The 21,200-nt window shown below is 42.9% G+C and overlaps 1 protein-coding gene across 1 annotated transcript in view; it reads left to right on the top strand.

Moving 5' to 3' along the window:
• LOC141215265 (uncharacterized) overlaps positions 1-21,200 on the top strand; it is a 63,368-nt gene that overhangs the window by 29,603 nt on the left and 12,565 nt on the right. The window contains exons 5-10 of the mRNA XM_073665589.1: positions 1,406-1,579; positions 1,663-1,786; positions 1,871-1,968; positions 2,167-2,257; positions 5,188-6,126; positions 9,417-9,448. Coding sequence (XP_073521690.1) covers positions 1,406-1,579; positions 1,663-1,786; positions 1,871-1,968; positions 2,167-2,257; positions 5,188-6,126; positions 9,417-9,448 — 1,458 coding nt within the window. The remainder of the gene's footprint in view (positions 1-1,405; positions 1,580-1,662; positions 1,787-1,870; positions 1,969-2,166; positions 2,258-5,187; positions 6,127-9,416; positions 9,449-21,200) is intronic.

Below are 21,200 nucleotides of genomic sequence, written 5' to 3'. Positions count from 1 at the left end.
TCCAAAACACTGCTATTTCCTGATCGTGGGCATATACCTTAGCAGGTAAAAAAAAACACCAATATCCACAGGTGTCCCTTCTAATTGGTGGGAAAACTATCACCTTTAATCCTTGAACAGTTCTGGCATGACAAACATGGAAAAGTGCCCCTTTATGGATTTGAAAGAAAGTCTGTTTAGATACTTTAGCTTAATAATATCAGTTCTAATCAAATGGTTAGATAATAATTTACCCATAAGATTTACAAATTGTGAGGTTGTTTTAAAAATCTTATATTTAGGGTGTTTTTGTGTTGCCACCTTTATAAGAATCACAATGATTTTGTTTTTGTTCCGCTGATAGATACATACGACCCAACTATAAAAAACGTATTGCCCATCCAGAGGGAAAAAAACACTGTACATGGAGACATTGGCATCAAATAACTCTTGTGTTGGTGTTCTTACAAACAAGCTTTCATAAATTCCTCAAACTTCTGTGTGTGAATTAGACCTGAGATCTAACGTGATAGAATATTACAGTCCGCGGAAGGCGGGAAACATTCATATACACGGCCGGTGGTGATGTAGTTAGTGACGGACTCCGGCCAAATATATGTCTGTCGTCCTCATCGTGAAGTAGTTATTTCTCATGTCACGTGTAATGAATATCTCCTGCAGTATTACTAATGCTGATTCCAGTGTCAGAAAATGAGACGAGAATTAGCGTTATGGAAGATGCAGACTCCGAGGAAGAGACTGCTTGTTATCTGTGGCCTAAAATATATAGGTTTTATTAGTAGATGCCAGGGAAAAAATCAGAATGTTGTATTATTATTATTATACAATTGCTGCTTGGGCCCCCACCGCCAGTTTCTGTATTTACTGGTCAGTGCCAACAAACTTGTGATTCCTACAGTCAATCAGTTGCCAAAGCAGTAAGGAGCACAACCATTGATTGGGAGCATGGAGGAGATGTCTTAGTCAGCAATTCAACTTATATTCCAGTCCATATAAGACTAGAGAATACAACATCTACACATTCTATCTCCTGATATGTTTCCCCTTATTGTCTCCAGTAATTATATTATTACACAGAATTCATTATGATGCTACATCGGCTCATCTTCTTCTCATTCAAGTCTTTACAATATTGGATCCTCTCAGTGAAGATCTTCCATAGAAGATAATTTTCCTGATTTACCTATCAAAGATAGACATGGACAGAGACAAGATGACGGAGAGGATATTACACCTCACCCTAGAGATCCTCTTCCGGCTTACTGGAGAGGTGAGAGATTCTGATGACGTCACATTACATCATTCTTATCTATGGGAATAACAGATGGACAGAACTGGAGAGGTGAGGACTCTGGAAATGTCTATAGTGAGATTTATTAATTTGTCTCTCCATTACCAGGATTACACAGTAGTGAAGAAGACCTCTAGTGAGCGCTGTCAGGACCCTGTGTCTGAGGGATGGGGAAGACCCCTGAGCCCAATCATGGGGCCTCCACCTCAACCCCAGATGCATGAGGACTTCAATGACCAGAAGATCCTAGAACTCGCCTACAAGATGATTGAGCTGCTAGCTGGAGAGGTGACACTGCTGGGAATGCTGGGACATTATACAGTAACGATATGAAGGGATCGGGCGGATGACGATATCATTGTATGTGTCAGGCTCCTATAAGGTGTCAGGATGTCGCCGTCTATTTCTCCATGGAGGAGTGGGAGTATTTAGAAGGACACAAAGATCTGTACAAGGATGTCATGATGGAGGTACCCCAGCCCCTCACATCACCAGGTAATAGGACAGGACTAAATACACACGGACTATAATTATCTGTATGTAAAGAATGAATTCAGTCCCTGTATGTATTTCCTCCAGATCTATCCAGCAAAAGGACAACACCAGAGAGATGTCCCTGTCCTCGTCTTTCACAGGACTGTAAACAAGAAGATCCCAATGTTCCTCAGGATCATCAGGTAGATGGAGAGAAGGTGTCATGAGATCTCCCCTATGATGTGTAGACGGCTGTGAAGTTCTTGTGCTCAGTCTTGTTTTATTCACCAGTATTATATGTTTTATACTTGTGTAATGAGAACGGTGGAGACGGCAGGATTAGAGCTGATCATAGATGTGAGTTCTCAATCTATCTGTAACTTTTGCAATATTTGTTTCAGGGTGAAGATCTGACCCATAATCATAGTACAGAGAGATATGTGAGGGGTGATGAGTGGTGTAAAGAGGAGATTCCTACAGATAACCGTCCAGGTGAGTAGCAATCACTAAATTCAGAGAAGTCACGGATTCATCTCAGTCACCGGCTGTGGTTGCTTTATCGGTAGTGTAGTCCGGCCGTATCACAATCGTGTGATCACCATTTTGCCTCTAGACCACAACATTCTCCTCCACCGAAAACTGTTCAAATGACTTTGGGCTTTGAAAGCCATTTTCTATAGAGGTTATAACCTCGAAGATCCACTTACCCCCCTGGAATAAGAAGATGCTGACCGTTACCTGCCCAGATCTGTAAACTACAAAGCCAAATGACAGCGTACCTAGAATGTGCTGACAAATTAGAAAATAATATTATGATGGGCCTGTAAGAGAAAGCGGAGGGTAATGATGCTGTTGGCTTCCTAGATCCCTGATATATTATTGGATGAATCTACCTTCTCTCCCTTCTGTGCTGCTGAATATGATCATATGGTCCCTACAAGACCAGGTCCAGTCTTTCTGGCCAAACTTCGCTTTTATGATTGACAACATTAAATGTGCAGTGAGGGTCAAGTGTGAATTTCTGTACAATAACAACAGAGTTTCCCTTTATCCTGACTTTTCAATTTCTTTTAAAACCAACTAACTTCAAACAGGATTGCGATAAATTACACAAAAAACATTACACCTGTGCCATGATATATCTCTAAGCTGTGCGTGGCTGATGGCTGTAATATACATTTATTGTGTTGGCATGGCTCGAGCCCTGGTTTCATAGATTCACTCCACGTCATAAATTCCATTATGTTTTCAATCCTAAGGAATTCAGATTACTGCACAATCTCTCCTGAAATGGGAGCACTAATACTTTCTCTACTCTTCTGCTCCGGACTCATAGTAGCTCCAATGGTCTACCATAAATGAATGCAACTTCGGTTTAGTGTTGGAGCTCTCCCTTATATATACGTTGTTGTTGAGGATGTAACATATAATAAAAAAATGTCTTTTTTACAGGTTTATTCTGTATGATAGGTTCATTGTGGTGGGATCGACCGCCCTCCCTTTTGTGAGTCTGTAACTCCCTTTTGGTATTTAAAAGAAGGTCTGGTCTCTATTGCCTCTTCCAAATGCTCAAAATCTAAATTTAAGACTCCTCATCTCTGCACTATTATAAAAAGTTCTCTTTAAAATTCTAATATTTCTTCTTCAATCTCAGCTGACAGAAAATATTGGCCCTTATGATAGTTTAGATTGCCAAGAGCCACTGAGCCCCATACTCTAATTACCCCAGAGAGGTTTCTCCACTAGTTACTCATTTTTTACTGATAAAGACTGTTGAGTTTGATCATTTCAGTAGATGTGTTATTGACTATACTCAGTTTTTGACTACAGCAGTTAGTGCCCAAAATACTCAGATTTAACCACTTCCCACAGCCAGTTTTGTGTTCCTCATCAGCCCATTTTTCAGATCTGACTTGTGTCTCTTTTATGAGGTGATAACTTCACAAATGATAATCTGAAACAAATGGACCTTACAAATTATTTTCCAACTTCTCTTGAATCCAACAATCCCCTATATATGGTTATACACTACTGTCTAGGCACATGGCAGGTTAAGAAGGGAAGGAGCGCCATTTAGTTATCTGAATGCAGATCTTGCTGAAATAGTTGGCAGACACAATGTATTGGAGGCGCTGTTCATAGTCACCTGGCAGCTCAAAAGATGGCTACCACGAACAGGCTTGTCACTATCTACTCCATTTTCCAGATCCCAGGGATTGCCTTGCTCATCACCCTTTAACCCCTCTACATGGATCTGGACTTACACAGAGACCCCTAAGCTTGGGCCACGGTGTTACTTGCTGTTCAGTGGTGTGAGATCAGAACAAGAACAGTCAGGCAGCCGGGTCAGAACCAGGAGGGCAGAAAAAATACAAAATCATAAGATACAAGAGTAGTCAGTAAACGGGCCGAGATCACAACAGGAAACAAATACACAAGCCGGGAGCTGAGCACAGAGGACTGAACCAGAGGAGAACAAGGCTGTATCTGGCAGCTCCCGGCAATATGCTTCCACCTTTAGTAGGGTGTGGTGCTCTCCAGTTGGCTGAAGTAGGGAGCAGATTACTCCAGCTGGACAGCACACACACCATATTGCCAGACTGGATGGTACTACTGGTCCCAGCAACCCTAATCTTAGTGGCTGGACAGAGGCTGCACCATCCAGGGCTTCTGGTTCTGACATCTCCTCCATCACCAGCGCCGCCTGCAGAATGAATAAGGCGGCGCCTGGTGACAGAAGAAAACATCGCAGGAGCAGATTCCAGACAATATGGGACACAGTGAATTAATCTATGGGAGTAGTGACTATTTTGACTCCACGGCCACTTTCCAGAAATTATCACGCAATGGATGTTGGAGAGTGAAAATTGCACATTTGCCATTTTATTCCCAAACACATAGTACCCAGATTGTGCTACAGGAGACACACTCCGTAAATTAAGTAGGGTCTTCTCACTATAGTAATGCCAAACACATGGATGCTAAATGTGATCTGAGCACACTGCAAGGCTCAGAAGTGAGGGTGAGATTTAACTTTGGGAGAGCGGATATTGCTGGATTAGTTTATGGAAGCTATGTTGCTTTTCAGGAGCCTTGGAGCCACTAATAATGTGGAAACCTGTTTTTCCACTGATAGATGATGGACCTGAGTGGGGGCATGTTTTTTGTGAGATGAGTAGAAGTTTTTATTGGTATTATTTTTGCCTACATAACATGGTTTGGTGGCTTTTTATTCCATATTTCGGAGGAGGAATTAACAAACAGTTGAACACTACGATCCACTGGTTCATCCTATGAGGTTTTCTATTAGACTGTGAAATGTTATTGTCCTGGTGAATAATTCAATATTTTACATAACTTTCCAGTTTAAGTAGAAATTAAAAAAATAATTCAAAAATAATAATTGGTTTTCTTCTTGGCAGATGACTGTACCAGGAGATCAGAGGGACAGCTGACATTTTCAATTTTTAAATCAGATGATCTTGAGATCCCAGAGGATACAATTGAAATGAATGCCATTACTCCAGATGTACCATCATCCCTTCACAGCAAAGAGCTATTATCTGATCCTTTGAAACAGGTCCTGTCTTCTGATTCATTAGTGACTACTAAGGAAAGTCAAAGTCACAAAATAAGCATTAAACAACAAACTGCTCCTAATGCAAAGAAGCCATTTTCACTTTCAGAATATGAAGATAGTTTTTCCCTCGAAAAGTCTTTTCTTAAATATCAAAAAATTCACGCAGCAGAGAATAGATTTTCTTGTTCCAAGTGTGGGAAATATTCTAACCAGAAATCTAATCTTGATGGTCACCAGAGACTTCACACAGGGGAGAAGCCATTTTCCTGTTCAGAATGTGGGAAATATTTCACACAGAAATCAAGTTTTGTTAAGCACCAGAGAATTCACACAGGGGAGAAGCCTTTTTCCTGTTTGGAATGTGAGAAATGTTTTAGCCAGAAATCAGATTTGGTTATCCACCAGAGAAGCCACACAGGGGAGAAGCCTTTTCCCTGTTCCGAATGTGGGAAAAGTTTTAGCCTGAAATGGAATCTTGTTAGTCACCAAAGAACTCATACAGGGGAGAAGCCTTTCTCATGTTCAGAATGTGAGAAATGTTTTAACCAGAAATCAGCTTTGGTTAAGCACCAGAGAATTCACACAGGGGAGAAGCCTTTTTCCTGTTTAGAATGTGGGAAATGTTTTAACCAGAAATCAGATTTGGTTAAGCACCAGAGAACTCACACACAGGAGAAGCCTTTTTCCTGTTCAGAATGTGGGAAATGTTTTACACGGAAATCGACTCTTAATAAACATCAGAGAACTCACAAAGGGGAGAAGCCTTTTTCATGTTCAGAATGTTAGAAATGTTTTAGTTGAAATTTTTTTCTTGTTAAAGAGGTTGTGCACTACTAGGACAACCGCTTGTCATTTCTTGTGTTTGGCCTTGTTAAAAATAAAAGCACTCGGGGCATGGCGATGCTGAGGAGCTGAGAGGACGCAGGAGATCTGAGCTCCCGCTATCCGGCTCATAATCCTATACTCACCAGACCCTGATTTTCATTTATGTGCCCTGCAGCACAGCTCCGGAGAAGCGGGGAGCGGCTGGGCTTCTGAGGAACTGCTACGGAGAGGGCTCTGATCCATCGCGCTCTGTGGACCACGGCAGAGTAAACTCTCTGAGGAGCGGCGGCCATCTTGAGGGTTCTGCACGTGGCGCAGCTCACAGGCGCCACTGAAAATATATGCTGACAGTCGGTCTCCCTCTGAAAGGCCTGAGGAGCGACGGGCTTCTGGAGAGGTGCAGCAGTGAGTGTACCGGACAACCCGGTCCCGAGGCCTGTCTAGGGGCCATTGGAATATCTGAAGGAGGGAAACACAGCAGCCACATCCTAACTCTGCAAGGGGAAGTGTAAGCCCTGGGGCATGAGACTCTCAGCCTATATTTAGTCCCTTGCATTCATATATGGTACACAGAGTGACTGAAACAATATACAAAGCAACCAGAAACCACTATTTCCTCCAACTTTTATTATTGGAAATAACATATGTTTTCTACTGAAACTGGCATATAATTTATAAAAGATATTACTGAGGCACCGCTGCAGTAAAGATACCAGGTGGCAGCATTGTCCAGACACTGACCTCTACATAATAAATCTGCATAATATACAATTGGAGTAAACATAATACAATATATTCTGCCTATAACGTTACAAAATGAGCCGAGGGAAAAACTCTAGTATAGAAAATAAATTGAAAGACTTTGCCAGAGGGAACCCCCAGGAAAATTCTCGATTGAGAAAGGGGCCAACATCCTTGTCACATAAAACAACGGATCAACGTAAGAGTAATGTATCTGATGAGGAGGAGGGGGAGTGACACGAAGAAATGACTTTGAAGCAAGTTGCTGACCAACTTTTAGAAGCTATATCCACTTGCAAGAACTGTGACCGGAAAGATAGAGGAGGTTCTTTCAGATGTGGGCCTACTCCGCCAAGACATGCAAACTATGAAGAAACGTGTCACTAAGGCTGAGACAAGGGTATCAGAACTGGAAGATAAACTGCCACCTATTGTTAATAAGTTGACCAAGGTGGCGGGATCCATAACACCTGGCGCCAAAAAGCTGATGACCTAGAAAATCAAATGCGAAGAAATAATATATGAATTATTGGCCTACCAGAACGAACAGAGGGTCAGCATCCTGAAATCTATTTGGAAAATTGGCTTAAATCTACCCTAGGAGATGAATACTCCCCGGTCTTTGCTGTGGAAAGGGCCCACAGAGTTCCAGCAACCCCCCCCCCTCCTGGGGCCCCTCCTAGACCCCTTCTTGCTAGACTGATGAATTCTAAGGTCAGAGATACCATCCTGAGTTTAGCATGACAAAAAGGCTCTATTAAATACAACAATTCTGCAATTTCTATTTTCCCTGATTTTTCTGTGGAACTACAAAAACAGAGAGCCCAATTTATGGATGTAAAGAAGAAACTTAAAGACAAAGGGATTATCTATGCAATGGCTTATCCTGCTTGTCTCAGAATTGTTTCTGGAAACTCTACTACTTTCTTTGCTACCCCGGAGGAAGCGTTGGAGTGGCTCCAATTGCACCTAGAGCCTGGAAAAGGGTGACAGACACCCTTTGTGCCTCCGTTCCTATATTGAATATTGGGTTTGATGTAATTTGATACACCTTTTACATATGCGGGAGTTCAGACTTTGCATCGTCAAAGACAACATAATACCTCACACTGGGATCAGTGTTGGTATTCCCCGAAAGGAAGCGTTATAAGAAAAGTTTACTTCTTGTTTTGGTTGTGTTTAGGGTTGTTGTTTACAAGTTGAATGCTGTCAAAGTGCTCAATCCTTTTTGCTTTGTCTCCATGCAATATAATTTGTTGGGACCTATAGGGGCGATAGATCAACCTGGTGAGCCCCATAAATATATAAATTGGGTGGAAATTATTGGATACGTCAAACGGGAAATAATGAATATGAGCAGTAATTGTGTAATGGCCTTTTGTTTCTACCCCTCATATTTATTCCCATCTTCTTATATTAGGTAAATGGCATCGCAACTGAAATGTATGACATGGAATATAAGAGGTCTTAAATCCCCTAAGAAGAGGGTTAAAGTATTCTCGCAAATCAAAAATTACCAGCCACATATCCTGGCTTTGGTCGAAACACACCTCACTAGAGATTCAGCTAGGTGGCTAAATAAACCCTGGCTGCAATGGTCAATACACTCTTACCATACAAGCTATTCAAAAGGAGTTTCGCTTTTAATCCATAAGGCCATTAGTTGGGAGGCCCGCAGAGATTCAGAGGGAAGATTTGTTTTTATAAATGCTATAATTGATTCCAGAGAGTATGTAATACTATGTATATAAAACCCACCTCCTGCTAATCTAATAATTGTCCAAAAGTCAGTAAGCTTCGCACTAAACTACCCGGATGCTCAGGTCTTGTGTATGGGGGATTTCAACCTGATTATGGACGAAAATTTAGATAGATTGAGTATTGGTGACAACACCAGAACGACAATAACACCATCTTCTAATTTGTTTTCAACCTATATGGAGAGTATTGGTTGGATAGAATTGTGGAGATTACATCACCCCGGAACTAAAGAATACACATGTCACTCCTCATCCAAATCTACGTTATCGCGGTTAGATTATATTTTCAGTTCTAGTAATACCGCAACGTGGGTACATAGTATTGAGCATGGGGTAAGAGGAATCTCAGAGCATAGTCCGGTGATACTAACGCTTAAAATTTGACCAGGTAAAAGACAGACCCACATGGAAACTTTAGTCCCTTTTGGTTAAAATTAATTGGTCCTGATGATAGAATACCGGATCAAATAGACTGTTTCGTGGAAGTACATCCGTTGCCAAGGAACATTAAGATTTTTTGGGATACACTGAAGGCATACCCTAGAGGATGCCTCTCCTCCACTATTTAATACATCAAGAGAATGACTTCACAGGTTGATACCGAGTTTGAACATAGCTTAAAGGAAGGTGAACAGACTTATGTTTCAGACCCGTCTGATGAGAATAGAGTAAACTGGCTACACTTCTATAGGTTGGATACACAAAACGTTGACACTAAATCTAAACGTAAACTATTCTTCACTAGACAATCATATTTTGAATTGGGGAACCAATCAAGTAAGTTGTTGGCCTTTATGGTCCGCAAACTCTAGTGCTATTCTTAGGATTCGAACATTAGGGGGCCATATAGTTACTGCGGCAGAAGACATTCTAAGTAATTTTCATAACTTTTATAAATCATTATATAAATCCCAAAATGCCCATAATAAATTGGAATGTCTCACTTATTTGGCAGATCTTGATTTTCCCAAATTAAGTGTCACACAACAATCCTTTTTAGATGCAGATATCACTTTAGAGGAAATAAATGCAGCACTGGCAGATATCATAGAATCATAGAATGGTTGAGTTGGAAGGGACCTCCTGGGTCATCTGGTCCAACCCCCTGCTCAAAGCAGGATTCACTAGATCATCTCAGACAGATGTCTGTCCAGCCTCTGTTTGAAGACGTCCATTGAAGGGGAACTCACCACCTCTCGTGGCAGCCTGTTCCACTCATTAATCACCCTAACTGTCAAAAAGTTTTTTCTAATATCTAATCTGTGTCTCCTCCTATTTAGTTTCATCCCATTGCTTCTAGTCTTTCCTTGTGCAAATGAGAATAAAGATGATCCTTCTACAATGTGACAGCCCTTGACATATTTGTAGACAGCTATTAAGTCTCCTCTCAGTCTTCTTTTTTGCAAGCTAAACATTCCCAAATCCTGCAACCGTTCCTCATAGGACATGGTTTGCAGACCAGTCACCATTCTGGTCGCTCTTCTCTGAACTTGCTCCAGTTTGTCTATGTCTTTTTTAAAATGTGGTGCCCAAAACTGTACACAGTATTCCAGATGAGGTCCATATGGCTTTGGGTAAAGCTCCGGGCCCTGATGGCCTACCACTAGAACTCTACCATAGATACCAAAAGGTCTTGATGCCGCACCTTTTAGAGACTTTCTCAGAGACGATGCAAAGTGGTTCCTTGCCTGAATCCTTTTATGATGACAATATTATTGTCCTAAAAAAGGAGGGGAAAGATCCTCTGGAGTGTGGATCATATCGCCCTATTTCACTATTAAACGTGGATTACAAAATTCTTACAAAAATTCTAGCCATGAAACTTAATAAGGTGATACTATCGGTTGACCAGCCGGACCAAACAGGCTTTATGCCAGGAAAAAATACTTCAATTAACATTAGAATGGTACAATCAATAGCTCAATATAGCTCTTTGATACCGGAAAATGATTGGGCCTTGGCTTCATTGGATGCGGCCAAGGCTTTTGACTCGCTGGAGCGGACGTTTTTATTTGCTTGCCTAGAGAAATTTGGTTTTGGCCCTTAATTTCGGGCCTGGATTCAAATATTGTACGCGGCCCCCAAAGCTAAGATAGTGATAAATAATATATCCTCCATATCTTTTTCATTGGAAAGAGGAACTTGCCAGGGATGCCCTTTTGTCTCTGGCTCTATTCGCTCTGGCAACTGAAGCATTGGCAATAAGAATGCGATCATCTGAGGATATCAGTTGAATTACAATTGCAGACCGAACTGATAAAATTGGTTTATATACAGATGACATGATCATTTTTATGGACAAGGTTAAAAATACTCTTCCATGTGTTATATCTACCATTGATAAATTTAGTGAATATTTGGGTCTCTTTATAAATTGGGAAAAGTCTTCTCTTATGTCTCTGTCGCCCACTCCGAATGCTGATTTGGAAGCGTTATCTCCTTTACCTGTAGTGTCATGTTTCAAATACTTGGGAATTATGATTGTTAGAAATAGATAGAGAGACCTCTTGAGTAATACTCTCCCTTTATTAGAATACGCTAAATGTAAATTTTCCTTGTGGGGGAGATTACCGCTATCAGTGTCAGGAAGGATTAACTTAATTAAGATGACCTTACTCCCTAAATTTAATTATATATTACAACATAGTGCAGTACTGGTCCCTAAAAAATTCTTCACATCTCTTAAGGCTATGTGCCCACGATGCAGAAATGCTGCATATTTTTTCCGCTTCTCCCTGGCAGGAAAAACGCATGCGGTTTTTACATGCATTTTTCCTGCCAGGTAGAAGCGTTTGTCAAGCGTTTTTTGCATGCATTTCTGTATGCGGGTAATCAAGCACTTTTCCAAGCGATTTTAGCATCACTTGGAAAAGTGCTTGACAACTGGTTCACACTATATAAATCCATGAAACCGGCATGGATTTATATAGTGTGACCAAGTAATAGTTTTAAAAAAAAGAATAAGAAGGGTAAAAAATAATAAAAAAAAAAGATTATACTTACCTTCCGATGTCCTCTCGGTGTTTTAGGACCTGCGGTGACGTCATTGAGTCATGTGACAGTTCACATGACTCAATGATGTCATGGCAGGTCCTTCAACACCGCGACCCATAGAGCAGACCAGACGGAGGGGAGAAAACACCGGGAGGATATCGGAAGGTAATTATAATCTTTTTTATTTTAAATTCTTTTTTTACAGTTTCTATGGTACCCAGGTCTGGATGAGAGTCTCATCTTCTCCAGACCTGGGTACCATCCGCACATTGAACCGTGTGATATCCGCTTGTGCAGATGCAGTGATGCTGCTGTAAAGCGGTCCAATGCAAGTCAATGGCGGCGATTATGCTGTGTGTCCGCAAAATTAATGGACATGCTGCGGATTTTTGAGCGTAGCATAAATGCTGCGGAAAAATCCGCAGCATGGGCATTGACATTGCGGCTTGTCATTGGGGACCATGGGGGACGAATTACCAAGCGTTTCCCAAGAGTTTACGCTGCGTAAATTCCGCAGCATAAACGCTTGGAAAATGCTTTGTGGGCACGCAGCCTTACTCTTTGATGTCCACATTTATTTGGGGGAACTCCAGACCTAAACTCAGGTTATCTACCCTTCAAAGGCCTAAAGCTATGGGAGGAGCAGCTCTGCCTGACTTCCATCTATATTATTTAGCAGGTCAAGTAAAAGCGATCCGTAGTTGGATGCCTGACTCCCAGTTACCGAATTCTGAGAACCACTTGGCACACGTTTTAGGCACAGGTTGTTTACTGGGTTTTTTAGAATTTAATAAATCCACTGTCATTAAGTTGTTACCCCTACATAGATTGGCGAGAACGGTATGGAAACAGGCAAAGAAAAGAATTGACTTTACACATGTTATAGCTGAAATACCTATATGGGGGAATCCGTGCTTTGCGACATTAGTGGAACATCCATCTGCCCCCTTTTGGATAGCTAGTGGGGTCTATTTGTTAAAAGACATTTATGAAAGGTCTATACTGATGTCATTTGAACGGGTGCAAAATAAATTCAAAATTCCAAGATCTCAATTCTTCAGGTACCATCAACTTAGAACTGGGCTCAGATCTCACTTACAAAATTTAGAAATAAATCAAACTATTTCCTCATTTCCCTTAATAGGAATACTTAATTCTCAAGGTCCACAAGGTCTTATATCCAGCTTGTATACATACTTGCTATCAACAGGCTTAGATCGGAACCCTTTACAAAAAATAAGTGGAGACTTCTAATTCCGAATATGGGGGAGGAGGAATGGGAGGAAGTTTTGGAGACCCCGTTCTTTGTCTCCCCCTCCATCAATAATAAGCTGATTCAGCTATATATTATTCATCAGTCATACCTCACACCCCTCAGACTATATCAAATGGGACGTTCCTCTAATTCAGAATGTTTACGATGTCATACCATAGATGCTGACTTTGTTCATTTAATTTGGGACTGCTCCATTATTAGGTCCTTCTGGCAGGAACCTCTTTATTATCTTCCTTAGTATCCATCCCCATTCCATGTGATCCTCTGATTTGCCTTTTTGGGTAATGGAGGATGATGGCTGGGATCATTATATTAAGATTTTTTTTTAGAGAAACCTTATTTTTGGCCAGGAAATTGTTGTCACTGAGATGGATGGGCAATACACAGCCAACATTGCGATCTTGGATCGCACTGGTTATCTCCATCATCCCATTCGAAAAGATAGTATACCAAAACAGAGGTTGTCCATTAAAATTTTCCAAAATATGGGACTATTGGAATTCTTCATGTCTTACGGAATCTACTTAGGCAAAGGGTTTGAGCTGGGAGAGTAAATTTGAAAGGGGTGTGAGAATAAATAGAAAACCACAAGTTATAAGTGACAAAGAGTTTGCTTATAGGGGCAGACATTTAGATCCATATATATTACGATGAGAGTCAATCTGAGCATGGAAAGGATAAAGACAGCACAAGTTTGATAAGTTGTGGTTGAGGGTTCAAAGTTTGGATTGTATCCTAATTAGGTAAATACCCTTTTTTTCTCCTTTTTATATAAATCCAAAAGATGCGACATCCTCAGGACAAAGAAATTATTTATACGCATGCAATAACCCATCCGACCAGTTAATTTTAATGTGTTCTCATCGATGTAAGAGATGTAAATCTGTGTTGATGTGATATCTCTGGATGCTTTCTATTACCAAATGCAATGTGTAATTGTTTATAAAATTGTTTAATAAAACAAATTAAGTTTAAAAAAATAAAAGCACTCAATCTCCCGTTCCATGCCTCTGCTGTTCCAGCGGTGTCAGCACTTACGTTCCCGGGACTCACATAGGCTTGTTACATCACACGAGCCCTGTGCCCAATCAGCTTCACTCTCCCCATCTTTGAATGTATTGAACATGAACAGGAAGCCAGGGCTGCGGCTGCTTTCTGACTTACTCGGGATGTTCGATTAGTGCGAAGGTGGGGACAGTGACACAAGCGCTGATTGGGCGCAGGGGTCATAAGACGTAACAACCTCACATGAGCCCCGGGAATGCAATTGCCGATGCCGCTGGAACAGTGGCGGCATGGGAGATTAGTTTAGGTGTTTTTATTTTAACAGAACCAAGCATGAGGAATGAGAAGGGGTTGTCCAAGTAGTGGACAATCCCTTTAAACATCAAAAATCCCACACAGAGAAGCCATTATCATACCTAGAGTGTGAAATATGAATTACTGGAAAATCGTATTTTGTTGACCATTAAAAATAACTAAGACAGGGAGAAACTATATGTGTTATTGACAAATTGTAAAGATATGTAAAAGTGCTATAGGGTCTTCTTATCCACGTTAAAAGGTTGATAATTAAAGGTAGAACCACTCATCTTATGAGGCTGTGTGAGACAAAACTGTTATAGAGCCTGAAAACCAGATGCAGCAGCTTCCATGAGACGGTAGATTTATGTAGCAGGATTGGAAGTGGAATATGACACAATTAGTGGTATGATAAAATTGTAGGTTTATTGTCGACGCGTTTCAGAGTCCACTGGCTCCTTCTTCAGTACAGCCATACATAACTAACAAGATAATACAGACGTACATGATTTCAATAGAGAAAAATTATAAAAAGACGCTTAGAGCAGAGGGAGGGGTATGTACAGTCACATGTCAAAATACCATGTATCAAGTTATATACTTGCATATTTATTGTAAAATGAAGAGGAAATACATGTGTTTAACTGTGCTGAAATTAAAAATAAAAAGGGTTAAAATAAAGTGGATAATCAAAAAGTGTCTATTTTAAAGTGATGCGCTCGCGGAGATATGATCCCAGTGCTGGTGAGAAGGAAAAAAAGGGGGGAGGTTGCCACAAACTGACTTATGTGTTGTGCTATATCCCAATCACATTCGACAGTGTGTCCGTGGGTAATGCTGATATATACAACGGGTGGGGAAAGTATTCAGACCCCTTTACATGGCGCCAGGTCCCAACCCGCCAATTGGCATACAGCCTTCATCAGGGAAGGGGGGAAATATTTTAATTAAAGCAGTAGGCCCCCAGACGGGAACACATCAGAAACCCAATCGCGATTCCACCCACAGTTGTTAGGGGCACATGACAGCTGATCAGATCAGTGGTCATGTGTGGGAAAAGATGCAGGCTCAGCACCGGAGTCTGCATTAAAAAGGGGGAAGCGACCTATGACGTACCTGTACATCATAGGTTGTAAAGGGGTTAAATATCAGCCAGGACCACCAATAGTAAAAGGCCATGTATTAAATTGAACCCGGAACATGAGCGTTTAATGTAGCCAATCCAAAATCCCGAGGCCAAGTCATCCAAGGGGCTGGTGTAGATGACGTGTGTTCACGACCACATGATGAGTCACATGATCGGGAGCCAGTCACGTGATCCGCTCCTGGCTCAGATAGATGCGGCAAGTGACACCGCCAGTGGGTCCGAAAGACTCCTGCGCACAGTCCCAGGAACGTGCAGATAATATAAAGAAAGGTCCGGGGTCAGAAAAAGGATGGTAAATAAACCAACAAATATATACATGGAGACATACTGAATTAAGAACAATTGTTTTACAGAGGTTATGAACAATTATAAATACAAGAATTCCCATATACACATATACAATAACACATATGTTGTGTATAAAGTGAATATTATTACATAAAAAATATGGATAAATCACATCGTAAAACAAAAAAGTGTTAAGTGTTAAAGTTATGTGAAAGATTATAATTTTGTGAGTGAATGTGTAAATGTATGGAAAACATGATTAGTGTACATACATGAAATACCTATAGAAATAAAATGCATTCAGAATTGTGTCTCTATATAGAATACAAATGTACATATATACACAAAAGCACATATTATGACAGAATTAGTTGTCTATGAATAAGGTGCATGAGAAATAAAGTGCAATGTGAAATATAATAACTGTACACATATATATAGAATATGTACCTAAAGTTACACATGCAAACATATATTAAGTGTGTACCCAAGAACAATTCTTATATGCATAAAAAACAATAAAATAGGAGGGATACGTAGATTAATGTCTATACGGGTCCGCTTCAGTGGTCTTAAATATCCAGGAAAATCACAAGACTGAAATATTATTAATTTATATAGCGCCATTGGTTCCATGGTGCATGAGAAAGGGTTACACACAAAATACAGATATCACTTACAGTAAGCAAACTAACAATGATAGACTGGTACAGAGGGAAGAGGACCCTGCCCTTGCGGGCTTACATTTATAGGATGGTGGGAAAGGAGACAGTAGGTTGGGGGGTTGCAGCAGCTCTAGTGGTGGTGAGGCGGCAGTGTGGTCATTGCAGGTTCTAAGCTTTCTTGAAGACATGGGTTTTCAAGTTCCATCTGAAGGATCCGAATGTGGCAGATAATCAGACATGTTGAGGCACAGAATTCAAGAAGATGGGAGATATTCGGGAGAAGTCTTGGAGGGAGGCGATTGGGTGAGGAACGAATAAGTGTGGAGGAGAAAAGGAGGTTTTGGGAGGACCGGAGATTACGTGAGGGAATATATTGGGAGATTAGTTCAGAGATGAACAGAGGAGAAAGGTTATGGACGGCTTTGTAGGTCAGTGTGAGTAGTTTGAACTGGATACGATGGGCAATTGGGAGCCAGTGAAGGGATTTGCAAAGAGAGATGAACTATAGATAATAGGTTTTGGCTTACAAATTTTATTGTAAAATACTGACCAAATACTGAACATGTGAATGTAGCCTTAATCTTTGTATATGGATTTTCAGTAACAGCTCGGTCATCTGCGGAGGTTCCCCTATACCTATGATTAGGCTGTGCCAACGTAATTGCACACACGGTTACTTGGTGTAACGCTGGTGGATGTTGACCCACAGGGCCACGGGCCGGGCTTACCCTGGAGGGGCATAACTAGGTGTCTACCAGGTCTTCACTAGAGCCTCTGGTGGAGAGGATAGGATGGGCTGCTGGTAGACATCGGGTACTACTCAATGGTAGTCCCCAGGACCGCAGCTGCTGGTGGAAGAGTCAGTGACACGAGTGCGAGGTATAACAGGAGCAACAAACTGGACACTAGCAGAGTGAACTGGCCAGGAACCAATATTCAGCAGTAAGCGGTGGGTGGAGCTGCCTAATATAGGACCTGCCAGCATGGTAGGTGAACAAATGTAATATTATTGTCACACCGCCAAATGGTAAAGATAGGAGGGAAAAACCTCGTGCACACGCGCCTCCACTCCGTACACCTCGTACACGCGCGGCTCCGCTCCATACACACGCGGCTCCGCTCCGTACACCTCGTACACACACGTGGCTCCGCATACGCCTCGTACACGCGCGGCTCCGCTCCATACACACACGGCTCTGCTTCGTACACCTCGTAAACACGCGGCTCCGCTCCATACACACACGACTCTGCTCCATACACCTCGTACACAAGCGGCTCCGCTCCGTACACCTCATAGACGCGTGGCTCCGCTCGATACACCTCGTACACAAGCGGCTCTGCTCCGTACACCTCATAGACGCGTGGCTCCGCTCGATACACCTCGTACATGCGCGGCTCCGCTCCGTACACCTCATACACACACGGCTCCGCTCCGTACACCTCGTACACACACGTCTCCGCTCCGTACACCTCTACACAGGCGGCTCCGCTCCATATGCCTTGCACATGCGCGGCTCTGCTCCGTACACCGCGTACACACACGGCTCCGCTCCGTACACCTCGTACACCTCTACACAGGCAGCTCCGCTCCATACGCCTTGTACATGCACGGCTCCGCACAGTACACCTCGTACACACGCGACTCCACACAGTACACCTCGTACACACGCGGCTCCGCTCCGTACATCTCGTACACACGCGGCTCTGCTCCGTACACCTCGTACACACGCGGCTCCGCTCCGTACACCTCGTACACACGCGGCTCTGCTCCGTACACCTCGTACACACGCGGCTCCGCTCCGTACACCTCGTACACACGCGGCTCCGCTCCATACACCTCGTACACATGCGGCTCCGCACACCTCGTACACATGCGGCTCCGATCCGCACACCTCGTACACACGCGGCACCGATCCGCACACCTCGTACACACGCGGCTCCGCTCCGTACACCTCGTACACGCGCGGCTCTGCTCCGTACACCTCGTACACACGCGGCTCTGCTCCGTACACCTCGTACACACGCGGCTCTGCTACATTCACACTGTAAACCCCTCCTGACCCCACACATAAACTTCAGCTCATCCAGCACCATGACAACCAGCACAGCAGAGTCCTGCATCCACTGAGGCCCCTGATCATGTGACCCCTGACTCCTCCCCTCCTGTGACCTCATCACAGCTCCTGTGCGCACAGAGCAGCCATATATGTGGTGGCGGCTCTGCAGGTGGAGGTATGTGGAGACCCCTCATTACTGGGCCCAGGGGGCATTAACACCTTCAGCACGGAGACTCTTTTGGGGTCTTGTGTTGCCCCTTTATAAGAATCATAAGGTTTTTGTTCTGTTTCCTGTATTAGATACATATGACCCAACTATGGAGACAGGAAGGGGGGAAACGTATTGTTCTCATAGTACAGGACCCCTTTACTGACCCCACAGTGTAATGCCCCCATTATGCCCCTTATGCAGTATGTATAATGCCCCCACACAGTGTAATGCCCCCATTATGCCCCTTATGCAGTATGTATGATGCCCCCCACAGTGTAATGCCCCTTATGCAGTATGTATGATGCCCCCCACAGTGTAATGCCCCCATTATGCCCCTTATGCAGTATGTATGATGCCCCCACAGTGTAATGCCCCCATTATGCCCCTTATGTAGTATGTATGATGCCCCCACAGTGTAATGCCCCCATTATGCCCCTTATGCAGTATGTATGATGCCCCCACACAGTGTAATGCTCCCATTATGCCCCTTATGCAGTATGCATGATGCCCCCCACAGTGTAATGCCCCCATTATGCCCCTTATGCAGTATGTATGATGCCCCCCACAGTGTAATGCCCCCATTATGCCCCTTATGCAGTATGTATGATGCCCCCACAGTGTAATGCCCCCATTATGCCTCTTGTGCAGTATGTATGATGCCCCCACAGTGTAATGCCCCCATTATGCCCCTTATGCAGTATGTATGATGCCCCCCACAGTGTAATGCCCCCTTTTTGCCCCTTATGCAGTATGTATGATGCCCCCACACAGTGTAATGCCCCCATTATGCCCCTTATGCAGGATGTATGATGCCCCCACACAGTGTAATGCCCCCATTATGCCCCTTATGCAGTGTGTATGATGCCCCCGCACAGTGTAATGTACCCCCAGTACCACCTGAGGTCCTGCAGTTGGAATAATCCCTCTGGAGTTGGTTTTCCCTCTGCCTGCTCCCCTACATGTAGACCCTCGAGCATGTATACAGGCATGTAGGGGAGCAGGCCTTACTAGATATTGAGGCTTTGTACAGTAATATACCGCATGAGGATGGTATCAGAGGAGTAAGATATTTCTTGAAATCAAGGTCAATAGAGTGTAGCAGACATAATGACTTCATGGAGGATCTTCTAAAATTCACTCTTACTCATAACTTCTTTCTTTTTGACAGGAAGTACTTCCACCAGCTCAGGGGTACTGCGATGGGGAGCCTCTGTGCCCCCTCATATGCTAACTTATTCCTGGACTGGTGGGAGGAATCCACAATATTCAGGGATGATCATAAGTGATGGCATCCATATATTGGGGTATGGTACAAATATATTGATGACATTTTTATCATCTGGTCAGGGACGAGTGAACAATCGTTTGAATTTGTCAGGGAACTCAATATCAATAGAGTGGGCCTTAGATTTACATCTGAATTTAATTATAATAATAATTTTTATAGCGCCAACATATTCCACAGCACTTTACAATTTTAGGGGGGACTTATACAGACAATACAGACTTTACAAAATAAGCATAACTCAGATATTAAAAGGAGTGAGGGTCCTGCTCGCAAGCTTACAGTCTATAAGGAAATAGGGGAGACACAAAAGGTAAAATGTACATATATTGTATAATACAGACTTAGTATACTAAATAGGGTAAGTACATAACACTACATGAACTGATAGCCAGCCAGTATGTGTATAGTACAGACAGAGGCTATTCAGTGCATGGATGGTATAGTGGGGAAGGGCGTAGCCTTCCCTTGGTACTGAGATAGTTAAAGGAAGTGTTCCTGAAGTCAGACCTCTCTAACTGTGGTAGACCAAGCTAAGGGGGTTAGCTTTAGTGGTCCAGTTAGTAGAGTAGAGGGGGAACTTAGTGCCTGATCAAGCCTTGAGTAACATAGAGCTTGTTCCTGGCATAATTCCTTGTGGGCTGCAGTACCTGTAAACAGCCACAAGATGCCACTGTTCTGGGTGCAGATGTCAGGTTGAGTCTGCTAGCAGGGTTACAGACAGTGAGGAGTTAATGCTGTGTGATGACAGCTCACCGAGGGTGGGCACTTTAGGAAAATTCCTGCTTAAGTTTTCAGAAAGCAGGAGGAGTCACTCAGTAAGAGATAGTACGGTGAATCGTTCAGGCAGCCTGACTATAGTGGCTGCTAGGGTAGACGGGAGCTCCATACCCTCAGACAGTGGGATCACCAGTGTGCAAGTCTCCCTACACAAGAGCACGAGTCCTGTTAGCCGGCCGGAGAAACTCATCAAAGGTAGTGAGGACTCGGGGCACTTCTAGTCTGCAGGAAGCAGAGGAAGATAAATAGGACTCCAGGCTAAGACGTGGGGGAGAGATCAGATCCAGGTCACTGTCAGTGTTACAGAAGAGTCTCTTGGGCCAGAGATTAGAGTCACAGAGATGCTTCACTTAAAAAGGGAACCAGGGCTGAAGGAGTTACCAGCGCCTGTGAGAGAGATGATAACCTGTCGGGCCTTATCCATTATATCTGCCTGTAAATATTGTACATATTCCTCTTCCCCAAGTAAAGTCCAAGTTCTGGTTAAGAACCTTGTGTCCTCTGAATTTATTGCTGTCCTGGTC

Source organism: Phyllobates terribilis, unplaced genomic scaffold, assembly GCF_046119375.1.
Source record: "Phyllobates terribilis strain yellow unplaced genomic scaffold, ASM4611937v1 Scaffold_235__1_contigs__length_3068650, whole genome shotgun sequence".
Lineage (NCBI taxonomy): Eukaryota > Metazoa > Chordata > Amphibia > Anura > Dendrobatidae > Phyllobates > Phyllobates terribilis.
The sequence above is the reverse complement of the archived record's forward strand: the minus strand, read 5'-3'. Positions and strand labels throughout refer to the sequence as shown.